Source organism: Salmo salar, chromosome ssa11 (genome assembly GCF_905237065.1).
Source record: "Salmo salar chromosome ssa11, Ssal_v3.1, whole genome shotgun sequence".
NCBI lineage: Eukaryota > Metazoa > Chordata > Actinopteri > Salmoniformes > Salmonidae > Salmo > Salmo salar.
The window spans coordinates 69372224-69390876 of record NC_059452.1 but is presented as its reverse complement, the minus strand read 5'-3'; the positions used below and the strand labels follow the sequence as shown (position 1 = coordinate 69390876).

General features: G+C 40.8%; 1 protein-coding gene and 1 long non-coding RNA gene across 7 annotated transcripts in view; one reads left to right on the top strand and one right to left on the bottom strand.

The window, feature by feature from the left end:
* LOC106562974 (protein CutA homolog) overlaps positions 1-18653 on the bottom strand; it is a 31660-nt gene that overhangs the window by 6104 nt on the left and 6903 nt on the right. For 3 of the 6 annotated variants that reach the window (XM_014128135.2, XM_014128132.2, XM_014128133.2), the window contains 2 exons: positions 4877-4897; positions 4666-4725 (listed from right to left, as the gene is read on the bottom strand). In XM_014128135.2, coding sequence (XP_013983610.1) covers positions 4666-4725; positions 4877-4897 — 81 coding nt within the window. The remainder of the gene's footprint in view (positions 1-4665; positions 4726-4876; positions 4898-18653) is intronic. The other 3 variants (XM_045689882.1, XM_014128134.2, XM_045689880.1) reach the window with 1 other exon arrangement.
* LOC106562975 (uncharacterized) lies at positions 6180-11972 on the top strand. Its single transcript, XR_001319153.2, has 3 exons — positions 6180-6539; positions 6810-7044; positions 11917-11972. It is a non-coding gene; the product is annotated as an uncharacterized lncRNA (long non-coding RNA).

Sequence of the window (18653 nt, the reverse complement as noted above, 5' to 3'; positions counted from 1 at the left end):
CCACTTTACTTCTGATTGTATGCATATAACTACCTTGTCTATCACTATCGTTATTGATATTATTCGTGTACATACTGTATATAATATTTTATTTATATTGACACTATCTATTTCTGATATTGCTACTATGCAAGTAACCATTTGGCGGTACCGTTTACACCTTCTGTAGAGACCCATCCACTTAGCAAGCAAAATGAATATTGGTATGTGTGGTCGTAACATAATTTTGTGACATACCACAACAATATCATGTGTCCAACACATAAATATATGGTGCATGCATCTGTTTATGTACTGTACATGTGCACCTCACTCAGTTTTCATGGCCTTAACTTATGTATGGAATACTATGTGATAAGTGCATGTGTAACAGTATATAAACTATGCTAATGTACTGGTGTGAAGGCATTTGGGCAGTGGTGTGAAGTACTTCGGTAAAAATACCTTAAAGTACTACTTAAGTATTTTTTGGGTTATCTGTAGGTTGCTGTAGGGTTATCTGTAGGGTTATCTGGCAGGTTGCTATTTATATTTTTGGCAACTTACTTTTACTTCACTACATTATAGATAATGTACTTTTTACTCCATACACTTTGACGGGAAAATTGTAAAATTCACACACTTATCAAGGGAACATCCCTGGTCATCCCTACTGTATTTGATCTGGCAGACACACTAAACACATGCTTCGTTTGTAAATTGTGTTGGAGTGTGCCCCTGGTGATCCGTAAATAAAAAAATTGGTCTGTCTGGTTTTAATATAAGGAATTCGAAATGATTTATACTTTTGATACTTTATTTTTAAAACCAAATACTTGTAATCAAGTATTTTACTTTTAAGGTTTCTATCATTACATTTACTCAAGTATGACAATTTAGTACTTTATCCACCACTGGAGTGGCTGGCGATTATAGCATTTCTTTCACATGACCCATCAATTTAGACAAGGGTGTCTGAGCTAGTGTCACCTAATATTTCTAAAATATTTTTATCTGGACACTTTCTGTTTACCTAGAATTTTTCCTTATTGTAGGCTACTACCATTTTTAGTCTTAATCTTTACTACACTACTCACTGTTTAGCACATGACCTCACATGTGAATCCTTAAAGAGATGGGTGGGGCTAGCTTAACCTGTTTGGGATAGGGGGCAGTATTTTCACATTCGGATGAAAAGCGTGCCCAAAGTAAACTGCCTGCTACTCAGGCCAGGAAGCTAGGATATGCATATAATTGGTAGATTTGGATAGAAAACACTGTGAAGTTTCTAAAACTGTTCAAATAAGGCAGGCAAAACCCCGAGGACAAACCATCCAGGATTTTTTGTTGTTGAGTTCACTGTTTTCAATTATTTTCTATGGGAATGCAGATTTCTGAAGCACCTGCTTGCAGTTCCTATGGCTTCCACTAGATGTCAACAGTCTTTAGAAATTGGTTGATGTTTTTCGTTTGAGTAATGAAGAAGTAGCCCTTTCCTTTCTGGGTGTCAAGGCAAGTGGAATGTTTTGTTTGGGCGCGCGACCTGTAGCTCGCTCCACTTTCATTTTATCCGCTATTGAAGACAGTATATTCCGTCTTAAATTGTATCAATTATTTATGTTTTAAAATACAGAAAGTTGGATTAGGAAATCAAATCAAATCAAATGTATTTATATAGCCCTTCTTACATCAGCTGATATCTCAAAGTGCTGTACAGAAACCCAGCCTAAAACCCCAAACAGCAAGCAATGCAGGTGTAGAAGCACGGTGGCTAAAGTTGTTTGAAATGTTTGGACCAAGTTTACAGGTAACTTATTCGATAATTTGTAGTCATGTAGGGCGAGTTGGAACCAGTGTTTTTCTGAATCAAACGTGCCAAATAAATGGACATTTTGGGGATATAACAATGGAATTTATCGAACAAAAGGACCATTTGTGATGTTTATGGGACATTTTGGAGTGCCAACAGAAGAAGATCTTCAAAGGTAAGGCATGAATTATATCGTTATTTCTGAGTTTTGTGTAGCGCCTGGCAGGTTGAAATATGATTGTCATGTGTTTGTATGTTGGGGTGCTGTCCTCAGATAATCGCATGGTTTGCTTTCGCCGTAAAGCCTTTTTGAAATCTGACACAGTGGCTGGATTAACAAGAAGTTAAGCTTTATTTTGGTGTATTGCACTTGTGATTGTATGAAAGTTAAACATTTCTAATAATTTAATTTGAATTTCACGCTCTGCAATTTCACCGGATGTTGTCGAAATGTTCCGCTAGCCGTAACAGGTTTTAAGAGAGTGTGAACAATGCTGAATGGGTGTAGACAAAGGAGAGCTCTCCAGGAGGTACCAAAATATTCAAAGGCCCTTTTCTCAAAAGTGAGTTTGAGTTTACTTTCCCATTGTTCCTCAAAAATGCAGTGTATGATATACCATTTTGTAGAGTCTCTACTTTTTATCAATGTAAAAAAATACAATTTCAAATTTTGCTACATAAGACCGATTTGAGCCGGTCAGTCATATCACTGTAAATGCTGCACTGTAAATCCAGCGATCGGAATGACCATGCAGTGCCTTTCAGAAGTTAATTTCACCAGCCACATTAGCGGGTGGTCAGGGCTCCCCAGTGTGAGCATTTCACTCACATTTGTGAATAAAATAGTAAAATAAATGCTGCAGTAGCTGTTTTCAAAGTATTTCTAACATTTTGTTTCATAGCTGGTTAATTAAATCGCACAATGTCAAAGAACTACGAATCCGATTTAGCCTATTCCATCTCGCGCTGCAACACTGCCTTGCTGGGGGCTGGCTGTGCACACATGAAGAGCTGAGTAAAAGATTCATTTTTAGAAGCGCTGAGCACAGGCATAATAGTTGGTCTAATTTACTTGAAGTGAAAGTCTACTGAAGTGAGACTTTGTCATTGTGTTTCTTGGCTATTTAAAAGTTTTTGTTCACAGCTAAGCTTTTTTCTATGTTTGAGTTTCAACTGCTAGGGAAGAGAAGACAATGTTTCTACTTGTAAAACTCAATCTCACAGGCACAAATATGTCTCTAGTCGTGCAACCACGGTAACCTTCCGCCCTTACACTGGCAGATTAACATTTTTCTCTCTGTGATATTTTGGTTAAAATAATCAGGTCACCAAAATTTTAATTAAACAATATAGCACATTACTTCTTACTAGTAATACATGTATTGTTTTAAAAACATTACAAAGTGTGCTCATACATTTTTATTTTTTTTGTAATATTGTAGAAAAAATATTTTGGGTGGTAAAAAATCTGAGTGGCTGCCATCTTCCTGGACTAAAAAGTAAATGTTTTGCCCTGCTTGTAACCACAGAGTAACCCTTTTTGGTGCTATAAAGAACTATACATTTTTTTCTAAAAAGCACAAAAAATGGGTTCCACTATGGTTACCTTTTGTGGGGCTATATAGAACCCTTTGTTATGGTTCTTTATCCATAAAGGTTCTATAAAGGGTTTATAAAGAACCTTTCTCAATCTAAAAGGTCATTTTTAGATCCTTTTGAAGAAACATACATGTTTTTTTATTCTGGTCAGCCATATTATATTATTCAAATTCCAAAAATGTTATTAATGTGTTGAATGAAGTGAGCAACATCTGGAACAACTGGGGGTCCCTGAGGAGAGAATTGAGAACCACTGACTGACAAGGCCATACATGAGTCTTTCACAAGAGACCATCTTTGCCCATAGTCATAGATAATGTCATTCCATAACCCAACACATTAGATAAACTGGAATAAAACACTCACTCATGGTTGCACAAAAAGTTAGTCTCAAGTCAAGCAGGACTTTCAGTAACAGACACAGACACTTTGATTGACAGCTGGCCAACATCCACAGTTTCTCTACAGTGACACAAATCACACAATGGCCTGCTAATGTGATGTAATCTATCTTCCTCTTATCTTAGGCCATGAATAACAATATATGGTCTGTTCTCATAGAGGCTTGTCAATGTTTAAACAGCTCCTCAACGAGGTGTTACTGAAGTTACACTTTCAGGAAATAGAACAGCTTGACCTGCTACTAAAATAGTTACCTATCAACCCAGTTGAATGCTGAGTTAAAGGAAATACCCAGCAGGCAGCAGGTAGCGTAGTGGTTAGAGAATTGGATTTGTAACCGAAATGTTGCAAGATCGAATCCCTGAGCTGACAAGGTAAAAATCTGTTGTTCTGCCCCTGAAATAAGAATGTGTTCTTAACTGACTTGCCTAGTTAAATAAAGGTAAAATAAACTTCCAGTCATTGCGCTAATGTGTTTTCGCACCAACTGTCCTTATCTGACCTTCTTTTGGTGGCTCAATGACATTGTGCATTCAACTTATAGATAAGAAACTATTTTAGTAGCAGGTCACTGCTGTTCTGTTTCCTGAAGGTGTAAATTCAGTACCACCTTGTTGAGTAGCTGGTAAATCATTGACAAGCCTCTATGAGAACAGAACACACTTTCTTATTCATGGCCAATGCATTTACAGGCTTACACACATTAGATTGAAACTTTCTCACACTTTCTCACACTTTAGATTGAAACTTTCTCACTCTCCTGTGGTAATGTGACTCATTGATATTCAGTCAAGTAACCACAATAGTGATTTCCTTAGCAACGGGAACCCATACTCAAGAAGTGCATGCGTGCCAGCTAGCCAGACAGAACTTACATCGTAGAAGTCCTGGGCAGAATATTGATGCATGCTGCCATCCTCCTCTCCATAAGGGCTCTGTGGACAAGAGGGGGAAGGAGGAGAGAGACATCAATTAAACCCTTATGGATATGATCTGGTTATTTTGAGGATGTGTTGTTTCTAATTTTGAAAACAATTGAGAACATTTCCTCAATACTACTGCGAAACTGAAATATGTCTTACCTACATTTTTTTACCAGCATGCCACCTGTGTAAATAGAGGAGATACAACTCTAGATCACCTTTACTCCACACACAGAAATGTATATAAAGCTCTCCCTCGTCCTCTAACAAGAAGTACCAGTGATGCGCTCAATACGGAAGTGGTCCTATGAAGCAGATGCTAAGCTACAGGACTGTTTCGCTAGCACAGTCTGCAATATGTTCTGGGATTCATCCAAAAACATTGAGGAGTTTACCACATCAGTCACCGGCTTCCTTAACCTGTCTGGGCTTGGGGGCAGTATTTTCACGGCCGGATAAAAAACATACCCGATTTAAACTGGTTACTACTCTTTCCCAGAAATGAGAATATGCATATTATTAGTAGATTTGGATAGAAAACACTCGGAAGTTTCTAAAACTGTTTGAATGGTGTCTGTGAGTATAACAGAACTCATATGGCAGGCAAAAACCTGAGAAAATTCCAAGCAGGAAGTGGCCTGTCTGCGATTTTGTAGTTCTCCCTTTGCTTCTCTATCGAAACTACAGTGCCCGTGGGGTTATGTAGCACTTTCTAAGGCTTCCATTGGCTCTCTAAAGCGTTCAGAAAGCGGATTGACGCGCTTCCTGTCTCTGGGCAGATAACAGGAGCACAGTTTGTCAGTGGACTAAGAGATTGGAAATGCGCGTTCACGAGACTTCGCCATTTTTTCTCTTCCTTTTTGAATGAATAGAGCATTGTCCGGTTGGAATATTATCGCTATTTTACAAGAAAAATACCATACAAATTGATTTTAAACAGCGTTTGACATGCTTCTAAGTACGGTAAAGGAACATTTCAAATTTTTTTGGTCTCGAAATGCGCTCGCGCGTTACCCTTTGGATAGTGACCTGAACGCACGAACAAAACAGGGGTATTTGCACATAACTATGGATTATTTGCAACAAAAAAAAACATTTGTTGTGGAAGTAGCAGTCCTGGGAGTGCATTCTGACAAAGAACAGCAAAGGTAATCCAATTTTTCTAATAGTAATTCTGAGTTTAGGTTGCCCCGAACTTGGCGGGTGTCAAATTAGCTAGCCGTGATGGCTGAGCTATGTACTCAGAATATTGCAAAATGTGCTTTCGCCGAAAAGCTATTTTAAAATCTGACATAGCGATTGCATAAAGGAGTTGTGTATCTATAATTCTTAAAATAATTGTTATGTATTTTGTCAACGTTTATCATGAGTAATTTAGTAAATTCACCAGAAGTTTTCAGTGGGAATGCTAGTTCTGAACATCACATGCTAATGTAAAAGCTGTTTTTTTATAAAAATGAATCCTACAGACGAAGAACCGTATATGTGACATTTTTCAAAAAAACGAGATATACATGAAAAATCATTATTGGACACTCTTTTTCTATAGTGAACCGGTTTCACAAGCTTTCCACGCGCTAATTAACAATCATTTTGCATTTAAAGATAGGCTCTCGTGGAATAACCGTTTATGTGCACCACTCAGAATGGACGGACAAGCGCACAACTTTTCTGTTGCTGATGAAAATCGCCGAAATGTGGGAAAGAAACGTAAAACAAAACTAAAAGAATGGAAAGACAGGCAAAGGAAGATCTTACAGGATGCGGGAAAACCCTATACAAATCGTAAGGGTCAAGAAAAAACTGGGAAAAGCTGTCCAAAAGAGGTATGTGGAAGAACCGTATATCAAACAATCAAGCTAGCTAGCTATAGAGTACAGTAACTAACATGCATGTTCTGGGTTGTCTAATTTGTAACTATAGAGAAAATATATTAGCTAAAGTTCGTTGGCTACTAACTTATACATTATCGTTACAAATGTTATTGCTAGATTATAGAAGAAACATAGCTAGGTACTTTTTGTCCATCCACCGGATGATTCGACATGGCTACAGTAGCTAGCTAGTTATATCTAACGTTACACTGTATCCCGCAGGGAAGAGCGTGTTCCACGACGTGCAGAAAGGATTGTGGAAAGTTGACTGATGAGCGCAAGCTGCATCTGTTCAACAGTTTCTACACTGTCCCATTCGAGAAACAACAAGCACAACCAGCAAAACCATTCAAGATGATGAGGATGCAATGTGAAGACTTCAGTCACCTCCCAGATTCTGTCCTCAAGCGACCAGCTGGACTACAGATCCCTTCAGTGAGGTGATTAAAAGTCACAGGTATTGCACAGAGAATAGTTTACTAACATCCCATCAACATGCAACATGTTGTTCTAACAATAAAATATCCTAATGATTCCCTTTTTTTATTCATTACAATATACATCTCTGTCACCACATTTAGCATCAACTCTAAGCAGTTAATACTTATTTACTGCTGTCACCTCAGTACAGGACATTTCTTGCCTTTAGCATGGGTTTAACGCAATTCAAAACTTAATTGCAGATCATAGTGTTAAACGCAAAGAGAATGGTTTTCTGAACGTTTTGTAATATTGACCTTAGGGACCTGCATAATGGACATGCGTATTGGCACATCACATTGATCCATATTTGATATGTACAAGTTGTACTTCTTTTGATTGAATTAATTTAATTGTATTCTATTTTTGTAGTTATTCTATGGTATGTTGACATTGAGGGCTTCATTTTAAATGAGACTAAGATTTCATGACTCAACTTAAGAAAAGTCATCGGTGCTAAAGTTGATAGACCACCTTTAAATGAACCTCCATTAAATGAATTAACTACATATTGCATTTAAGTTATTTACATGAAGGGCATTTGTACTTGAAATTACTTAAAACATCATATCAGGTATTAAAAAAGGACATCTTACAAGTGTCATGCAAAATGTCACATATACTGTTCTTCCACATTCTAAAAATTAAAACGGCAATAAAAAAAGTCTTTTTTGAAATAACAAAAAATATCAATTGTTGTTGGAAGATATGAGTATGGTGAATTATTTGTCAACCATAAAACACCTAATGTGGTACACACAATGAATAATATAAAAATAACTGATAATCTTAAAATGGAAAAAATGTCACATATATGGTTCTTCGTCTGTAGGATTCAAATATGAACTTGATTGAACAAAACATGCATGTATTGTATAACATAATGTCCTAGGAGTGTCATCTGATGAAGATCATCAAAGGTTAGTGCTGCATTTAGCTGTGTTTTGGGTTTTTGTGAAATATATGCTTGCTTGAAAAATGGCTGTGTGGTTATTTGTGTCTCTGTACTCTCCTAACAATCTAATGTTTTGCTTTCGCTGTAAAGCCTTTTTGAAATCGGACAATGTGGTTAGATTAACGAGAGTTTTATCTTTCAAATGGTGTAAAATAATCGTATGTTTGAAATATTGAAATTATAGCATTTTTGAGGTATTTGTATTTCGCGCCACGTGATTCCACTGGCTGTTGAATAGAGTGGGACGCTAACGTCCCACCTATCCCATAGAGGTTAATAAGTACATCGACGAAGTCGTCCCCACAGTGACAGTACGTACATATCTCAACCAGAAGCCATGGACATCCCAACATCCCAAGAATGCCGAAGTAACCACTCTAAATGACTACCTCATAGCACTCACATCTGTAGCCATGAAATGCTTTGAAAGCCTGGTCATGGCTCCACAACAACATCCCAGACACCCGTGACCCATTCCAATTTGCATACCTCACTAACAGATCCACAGACGATGCAATCCCTATTGCACTCCACACCAGAACTGGGCGGAAAATGTGCATGAGTTTCAGGTCCCTGTATTAGGGTAAAACTAGGTCCTCAAAATAAGGCCTTATGAAATATATATGTATTTTGTATTTTATTCACTTTGGATCTCACTTGGTGAAATCCATTGGACAGAAAATGTATGAATCTAACAACCATTTCTCTGTCCTTAACAAATACAGTCATGGATGATAACTACAATTTAACTGAAAGGCAAGGCACGGTGGGAAATATTTGAATACGGCTTTAGACTAAGCAGTGTATTAATTTAACACTGTTCCGGTGCCTATATGTCAGTGTTCATTTGTTTTATTTTAACAGTGGATAATTTGCTGTGCAGCATAGTGTCAAAACTTATTTATACTTATCTGTACACAATATCATTGGTTGGTTGGTTGGTCGGGTTTACTTGATTACCTATACCTGGGGCATGTTCAGGAGAATGGAAATTAAAATAATATTCAGACAGAAACAGACGTCATCTGTCCCAATCCAACGGACAGATGTTAAACTCAACTCCGTGGCCCATGGGAGACTGGACACTCACAAGGCATAAGGGATTGGGGAGGCAGTCTGGGCACCCTTTATCTATCCAAGAAGATACAATCCAGTTATCAAACTGGTTTGCCCCCCTTGATGCCGGACCTACCAGCCCCGGGAGTCAGCATGGATCCTGGGTGTATACCAACAGCCGGCGGCCACCAAGTGGCACCTCCCTCGTGGCCACGGCAACCACAGTTCAGCAGGTTGCTTCCCCATCGGATTCCATCACGACCACCATCATGGTGGGCAGCTCAATGGTGAGAGATTTTGGCCTGCCTATGATCTGTGGACCAACCAAGGTCCACTGCCTGTGTCCATGACATCAACTCCCTCCTGCCCACGGTTCTGGCCAACTACTCTAACATTGAGACCATCGCCACTCACATAGGTTTAACAACCTTCGTTTTTGGCGATCTGAGGGAGGACAACAAAAATGTTTTAAACATGCTCGCTAGCACAGGGAAGATAATAATAATCTCAGTTCCCCTCCCATGCTACCGAAGGGGTTCGGAACGTTTCAGCCGACTCTTTGCCCTGAACAAGTACTTGAAGAAACTTTGCAACAACAGGAATGTCTCTTTTTGTGACATCTTTGATTTGCTGTGGGAGAAACCAGCACTTTTTAACAGAGACAGGATTCACCCTAACCGTAGGGGTTCCAGGATTATTTCCAGCTCTTGGATTCTAGCTTGAAATATACTTATTCATGTTACCATACAATAATGTATTGATTAAATTACATGTACATTACCCGTCAAAACTTTGGGGTCACTTAGAATTGTCCTTGTTTTTTGAAAGAAAAGACAATGTTTTTGTCCATTAAAATAACATCAAATTGATCAGAAATATAGTGTAGACATTGTTAATGTTGTAAATGACTATTGTAGATGGAAACGTCAGATAATTTTATGGAATATCTACACAGGCATTCAGAGGCCCATTATCAGCAACCATCACTCCTGTGTTCCAATGGCACGATGTGTTAGCTAATCCAAGTTTATCATTTTAAAAGGCTAATTGATCATTAGAAAACCCTTTTGCAATTATGTTAGCACAGCTGAAAACTGTTGTGCTAATTACAGATGCTCTGCATCTGTCCTCGTGCTCCTAGATCTTAGTGCTGCTTCTGATACCATCGATTACCACATTCTTTTGGAGAGATTGGAAACCCAAATTGGTCTACATGGACAAGTTCTGGCCTGGTTTAGATCTTATCTGTCGGAAAGATATCAGTTTGTCTCTGTGAATGGTTTGTCCTCTGACAAATCAACTATAAATTTCAGTGTTCCTCAAGGTTCCGTTTTAGGACCACAATTGTTTTCACTATATATTTTACCTCTTGGGGATGTCATTCAAAAACATAATGTTAAATTTCACTGCTATGCGGATGACACACAGCTGTACATTTCAATGAAACATGGTGAAGCCCCAAAATTGCCCTCGCTAGAAGCCTGTCTCAGACATAAGGAAGTGGATGGCTGCAAACTTTCTACTTTTAAACTCGGACAAAACAGAGATGCTTGTTCAAGGTCCCAAGAAAGAAAGAGATCTGTTAAATCTGACAATTAATCTTGATGGTTGTACAGTTGTCTCAAATAAAACTGTGAATGACCTCGGCGTTACTCTGGACCCTGATCTCTCTTTTGAAGAACATATCAAGACTGTTTCAAGGGCAGCTTTTTTCCATCTACGTAACATTGCAAAAATCAGAAACTTTCTGTCCACAAAGGATGCAGAAAAATTAATCCATGCTTTTGGTACTTCTAGGTTGGACTACTGCAATGCTCTACTTTCCGGCTACCCGGATAAAGCACTAAATAAACTTCAGTTAGTGCTAAATACGGCTGCTAGAATCCTGACTAAAACCAAAAAATGTGATCATATTACTCCAGTGCTAGCCTCCCTACACTGGCTTCCTGTTAAGGCAAGGGCTGATTTCAAGGTTTTACTGCTAACCTACAAAGCATTACATGGGCTTGCTCCTACCCATCTTTCCGATTTGGTCCTGCCGTACATACCTACACGTACGCTATGGTCACAAGATGCAGGCCTCCTAATTGTCCCTAGAATTTCTAAGCAAACAGCTGGAGGCAGGGCTTTCTCCAATCGAGCTCCATTTTTATGGCATGGTCTGCCTACCCATGTGAGAGATGCAGACTCGTGTCAACATTTAAGTCTTTACTGAAGACTCATCTCTTCAGTGGGTCTTATGATTGAGTGTAGTCTGGCCCAGGAGTGTGAAGGTGAACGGAAAGGCTCTGGAGCAACAAACCGCCCTTGCTGTCTCTGCCTGGCCGGTTCCCCTCTCTCCACTGGGATTCTCTGCCTCTAACCCTATTACGGGGGCTGAGTCACTGGCTTATTGGTGTTCTTCCATGCCGTCCCTTGGAGGTGTGCGTCACTTGAGTGGGTTGAGTCACTGACGTGGTCTTCCTGTCTGGGTTGGCGCCCCCCCTTGGGTTGTGCCGTGGCGGAGATCTTTGTGGGCTATACTCGGCCTTGTCTCAGGATGGTAAATTGGTGGTTGAAGATATCCCTCTAGTGGTGTGGGGCCTGTGCTTTGGCAAAGTGGGTGGGGTTATATCCTCCCTGTTTGCCCTGTCCGGGGGTATCGTTGGATGGGGCCACAGTGTCTCCTGACCCCTCCTGTCTCAGCCTCCAGTATTTATGCTGCAGTAGTTGATGTGTCTGGGGGCTAGGGTCAGTCTGTTATATCTGGAGTATTTCTCCTGTCTTATCCGGTGTCCTGTGTGAATTTAAGTATGCTCTCTCTAATTCTCTCTTTCTCTCTTTCTTTCTCTCTCTCAGAGGACCTGAGCCCTAGGACCATGACTCAGGACTACCTGACATGATGACTCCTTGCTGTCCCCAGTCCACCTGGCCTTGCTGCTGCTCCAGTTCCAATTGTTCTGCCTGCGGCTATGGAACCCTGGCCTGTTCACCGGACATGCTACCTGTCCCAGACCTGCTGTTTTCAACTCTCTAGAGACAGCAGGAGCGGTAGAGATACTCTCAATGACATTTACTCTTGAAAAGCCAACTGACATTTACTCTTGAGGTGCTGACTTGTTGCACCCTCGACAACTGTGATTATTATTATTTGACCATGCTGGTGATTTATGAACATTTGAACATCTTGGCCATGTTCTGTTATAATCTCCACCCGGCACAGCCAGAAGAGGACTGGCCAGCCCTCATAGCCTGGTTCCTCTCTAGGTTTCTTCCTAGGTTTTGGCCTTTCCAGGGAGTTTTTCCTAGCCACCGTGCTTCGACACCTGCATTGCTTGCTGTTTGGGGTTTTAGGCTGGGTTTCTGTACAGCACTTTGAGATATTAGCGGATGTAAGATGGGCTATATAAATACATTTGATTTGAAATTTGATGTGATTAAAGAAGCAATAAAACTGTCCTTCTTTAGACTAGTTCAGTATCTGGAGCATCAGCATTTGTGGGTTCGATTACAGGCTCAAAATGTCCAGAAACAAATAACTTTCTTCTGAAACTCGTCAGTCTATTCTTGTTATAAGAAATGAAGGCTATTCCATGCGAGAAATTGCCAAGAAACTGAAGATCTCGTACCATGCTGCGTACAACTCCCTTCACAGAACAGCACAACCTGGCTCTAACCAGAATAGAAAGAGGAGTGGGAGGCCCCGGTGCACAACTGAGCAAGAGGACAAGTGCATTAGAGTGTCTAGATTGAGAAAGAGACGCCTCACAAGTCCTCAAATGGCAGCTTCATTAAATAGTACCCGCAAAACACCAGTCTCAAAGTCAACAGTGAAGAGGCGACTGAGATGCTGGCCTTCTAGGCAGAGTTCCTCTGTCCAGTGTCTGTGTTATTTTGCCCATCTTAATATATTATTTTTATTGGCCAGTCTGAGATATGTACTTTTTCTTTGCAACTCTGCCTAGAAGGCCAGCATCCCAGAGTCGCCTCTTCACTGTTGACTTTGAGACTGGTGTTTTGCGGGTACTATTTAACTTGTTATGGATAGGGGGCAGTATTTTCACGGCCGGATAAAAAAAACGTACCCGATTTAATCTGGTTATTACTCCTGCCCAGAAACTAGAATATGCATATAATTAGTAGCTTTGGATAGAAAACACTCCAAAGTTTCTAAAACGGTTTGAATGGTGTCTGTGAGTATAACAGAACTCAAATGGCAGGCCAAAACCTGAGAAGATTCTGTACAGGAAGTACCCTGTCTGACCATTTCTTGGCCTTCTTTGTCATCTCTATTGAAAATAGAGGATCTCTGCTGTAACGTGACACTTTCTAAGGCTCCCATAGGCTCTCAGAAGGCGCCAGAACGTTGAATGATGACTCTGCAGTCCATGACTGAAAAACAGTAGCGCATTTGGATAGTGGTCGATCTGAGAACAATGAAACGGGTGCGCGCGTACACGTGAAGAGTCCATTTGACATTTTCAGTCTTTGAACGAAAACGACGTCTCCTGGTCGGAATATTATCGCTATTTTACGAGAAAAATCGCATAAAAATTGATTTTAAACAGCGTTTGACATGCTTCGAAGTACGGTAATGGAATATTTTGAATTTTTTTGTCACGATATGCGCCGGCGTGTCACCCTTCGGATAGTGTCTTGAACACAAGAACAAAACGCCAATATTTGGATATAACTATGGATTATTTGGAACCAAAACAACATTGGGTGTAAACTAGAAGTCCTGGGAGTGCATTCTGACGAAGAACAGCATAGGTAATCCAATTTTTCTTATAGTAAATCTGAGTTTGGTGAGTACCAAACTTGGTGGGTGTCAAAATAGCTAGCCTGTGATGGCCGGGCTATCTACTCAGAAAATTGCAAAATGTGCTTTCACCGAAAAGCTATTTTCAAATCGAACACCTCGATTGCATAAAGGAGTTTTGTATCTATAATTCTTAAAATAATTGTTGTATTTTTTGTGAACGTTTATCGTGAGTAATTTAGTAAATTCACCGGAAGTGTTCGGTGGGAATGCTAGTTCTGAACGTCACATGCTAATGTAAAAAGTTTGTTTTTGATATAAATATGAACTTGATTGAACAAAACATGCATGTATTGTATAACATAATGTCCTAGGAGTGTCATCTGATGAAGATCATCAAAGGTTAGTGCTGCATTTAGCAGTGGTTTTGGTTTTTGTGACATTATATGCTAGCTTGAAAAATGGGTGTCTGATTATTTCTGGCTGGGTACTCTCCTGACATAATCTAATGTTTTGCTTTCGTTGTAAAGCCTTTTTGAAATCGGACAGTGTGGTTAGATAAAGGATAGTCTTGTCTTTAACCTCTCTAGGGTCGGCGGGACGAAATCGTCCCACCTACTCAACAGCCAGTTGAATTCCGTGGCGCGTTATTCAAATACCTTAGAAATGCTATTACTTCAATTTCTCAAACATATTACTATTTTACACCATTTTAAAGACAAGACTCTCGAAATATTCCATTACCGTACTTCGAAGCATGTCAACCGCTGTTTAAAAAAAACGATAATATTCCGACCGGGAAAGCGTGTTTAGGTTCAAAGAGAGAGAAAATAAAAACATGGGGTCGACTCGTGCACGCGCCTGAGTCCCATTGTCCTCTGATAGAGCACTTACCAAAAGCGCTAATGTTTTTCAGCCAGGGGCTGGAATTACATCATTCAGCTTTTTCCCGCCTTTCTGAGAGCCTATGGGAGCCGTAGGAAGTGTCACGTTACAGCAAAGATCCTCAGTTTTCATTAAAGAGAGCCAAGAAGAACAAGAACTTGTCAGACAGGTCACTTCCTGTAAGGAATCTTCTCAGGTTTTTGCCTGCCATATGAGTTCTGTTATACTCACAGACACCATTCAAACAGTTTTAGAAACTTTAGGGTGTTTTCTATCCAAAGCCAATAATTATATGCATATTCTAGTTTCTGGGCAGTAGTAATAACCAGATTAAATCGGGTACGTTTTTTATCCGGCCGTGCAAATACTGCCCCCTACCCCCAACAGGTTAAAATGGTGTAAAATAGTAATATGTTTGAAAAATTGAAGTTTTCGGATTTTCGAGGAGTTTGTATTTCGCGCCACTCCCTATCATTGGATATTGGAGCGGTGTTCCGCTAGCGTAACATCTAGATGTAAGAGGTTAATGAAGCTGCCAGTTGACGACTTGTGAGGAGTCTGTTTCTCAAACTTGGTTGGAGTCCACTTGTGGTAAATTCAATATATTGGACATGATGTGGAAAGGCACACACCTGTCTATAAGAGGTCCCACAGTTGACAGTGCATGTCAGAGCAAAAACCAAGCCATGAGGTCGAAGGAATTGTCTGTAGTTCTCCGAGACAGGATTGTGTCAAGGCACAGATCTGGGGAAGGGTACAAAAAAAATGTCTGCAGCATTGAAGGTCATTCTTAAATGGAAGAAGTTTGGAACCTCTAAGACTCTTCCTAGAGCTGGCCGCCCGGCAAACTGAGCAATCGGGGGAGAAGGGCCTTTGTCAGGGAGGTGAAGAAGAACCCGATGGTCACTCTGACAGAGCTCCAGAGTTCCTCTGTGGAGATGGGAGAACCTTTCAGAAGGACAACCATCTCTGCAGTACTCCACCAATAAGACCTTTATGGTAGAGTAGCCAGACGGAAGCCACTCCTCAGTAAAAAGCACATGACAGCCAACTTGGACAGCCAAGCGTCACATCTGGAAGAAACCTGGCACCATCCCTGCGGTGAAGCATGGTGGTGGCAGCATCATGCTGTTGGAATGTTTTTCAGCAGCAGGGACTGGTTGACAACTCAGGATCGATGGAAAGATTAACCTGCTTCAAAGTGCTCAGGACCTTAGAGTGTGGCAAAGGTTCACCTTCCAACAGGACAACGGCCCTAAGCACACAGCCAAGACAACGCAGGAGTGGCTTTGGGACAGGTCTCTGAATGTTGTTGAGTGGCCCAGCCTGAGCACGGACTTGAAACGGATGGAACATCTCTGGAGAGACGTGAAAATAGCTGTGCAGCAATGCTCCCCATCCAACCTGACAGAGCTTGAGAGGATCTGCAGAGAAGAATACAGGTGTGCCAAGCTTCTAGCGTCATACCCAAGAAGACTCAAGGCTGTAATCGTTGCCAAAGGTGCTTCAACAAGTACTGAGCAAAGGGTCTGAATACTTATGTAAATGTGATATTTTTGCAAACATTTCTAAAAACCAGTTTTTTGCTTTGTCATTATGGGTGTAGATTGATGAGGAAAAATAACAATTTAATCAAATTTAGAATAAGGCTGTAACGTAACAAAATGTGGAAAAAGTCAAGGGGTCTGAATACTTTCTAAATGCAATATTATGTACACTCATGACCAAAAGTACGTGGACATCTGCTCTTTGAACATGTAATTCCAAAATTATTGGCATTAAAATGGAGTTGGTCCTCCCTTTGCTGCTATAACAGCCTCCACTCTTCTGGGAAGGCTTTCCAATTGATGTTGGAACATTGCTGAAGGGACTTGCTTCCATTCAGCCACAAGAGCATTAGTGAAGTTGGGCACTGATGTTGGGTGATTAGGCAAGGCTGGCAGTCGTCGTTCCAATTCATCCCAAAGGTGTTCGATTGGGTTGAGGTCAGGGATCTGTGCAGGCCAGTCAAGTTCTTCCACACCGATCTCAACAAACCATTTCTGTATGGACCTCGCTTTGTGCACGGGGGCATTGTCACAATTAAACAAGAAAGGGCCTTCCCCAAACTGTAGCCCCAATGTTGGAAGCACAGAATCATATAGAATGTCATTGTATGCTGTATCATTAAGGTGTCCCTTCAGTGGAACTAAGGGGCTAGCCCGAAACATGAAAAACAGCCCAAGACCATCATTCCTCCTCCACCAAACTGTACATTTGGCACAATGTATTGGTGCAGGTAGCATTTTCCTTCCATCCACCAAACCCAGATTAGTCCGTCTGACTGCCAGACTATTTCTACACGCTACGCACTTCAGCGGTCCCGTTCTGCGAGCTTTTGTGGCCTACCACTTCGCGGCTGAGTTGTTGTTGCCCCTAGACATTTCCACTTCACTGTAACAGCACTTACAGTTGACCGGGGCAGCTCTAGATGGGCAGAAATTTGACAAACTGACTTGTTGGAAAGGTGGCATCCTACGATGGTGCCACGTTGAAAGTCACTGAGCTCTTCAGTAAGGCCATTCTACTGACAATGTTTCTCTATGGAGATTGCATGACTGTGTGCTCAATTTTATACAACAGCAACGTGTGTGGGTGAAATAGCTGAATCCACTAATTTGAAGGGGTGTCCACTTACCGTTGTATATATAGTGTGTGTTGTGTAGTAAATATTTCAGCTTTATTTTCATTGTTTTTTATTTGTTTTTTTTCCCTGTAAAGCACATTGCATTGCATTCCATGTCTGAAATGTGATGTATAAATAAAGCTTGATTTGATTTAGATAAAATATGATCTGCTGTCCGATAGATTGAAATATTATAGGACATTGTGTGTGCTCTAGTCATTATATTTCTATCTGGAACATGCAGCCCCAGTTGCAGCCCTGACATTAGTTGAAGGCAGCAAATCTGAAAAGTAGTCACATTCTGAGATCTGTATTTAAATAGTTAAACATATACATTTTTTCAGATCTGTATTTAAATAGTTGTCACCTCCAATGTAACTATTTGTTCTGCCAAAAAAGAGTTACTTTCCACAAAGCATATTTAAAACTATAGTTATCCCAGGTCTGCTCCACACTGCCCTCTCCCACCTGGACAACTCCATAGTGCCCTCCAAGCTCATCACTAAGCTCAGGACCCTGGGACTGAACACTTCCATCTGCAACTGGATCCTGGACTTCCTGACGGGGGTTGGCCTGATCACCGACAACATTGAGAAACCCTATAGAGCGGAGGTCAGTAACCTGGCAGTGTGGTGCCAGGACAACAACCTCTCCCTCAATTTCAGTATGACAAAGTAGCTGATCGTGGACTACAGGAAATGGAGGGCAGAGCATGCCTCCATCCACATCGACAGGGCTGCAATGGAGCAGGTTGAGAGCTTCAAGTTCCTCGGCATCAACTAAGGAATTATCATGGACCACACACACCAACACAGTCGTGAAGAAGGAACGACAACGCCTCTTCCCCCTCAGGATCCTGAAAAGATTCGGCATGGGCTCTCAGATTCTCAGAAAGTTCTACAGCTGCACCATTGAGGGCATCTTGCCTGGCTGCATCAGCACTTGGTATGGCAATGCGCTACAAAGGGTTGTGCATACTGGGCCAAGCTCCCTGCCATCCAGAACCTCTATACCAGGTGGTGTCAGAGGAAGGCCCTAAAAATTGTTAAAGACTCCAGCCACCCAAGTCATAAACTATTCTCTCTGCTACCGCATGGCAAGTGGTACTGATGCACCAAGTCTGGAATCAACAGGACCCTGAACAGCTTCTACCCCCAAGCCATAAGACTGCTAAATAGTTAGTTAAATAGTTAACCAAATAGATACCCGTACTATCTGCATGAACCCTTTTTGCACTAACTCTTTTGACTCATCACATATGCTGCTGCTACTGTTTATTATCTA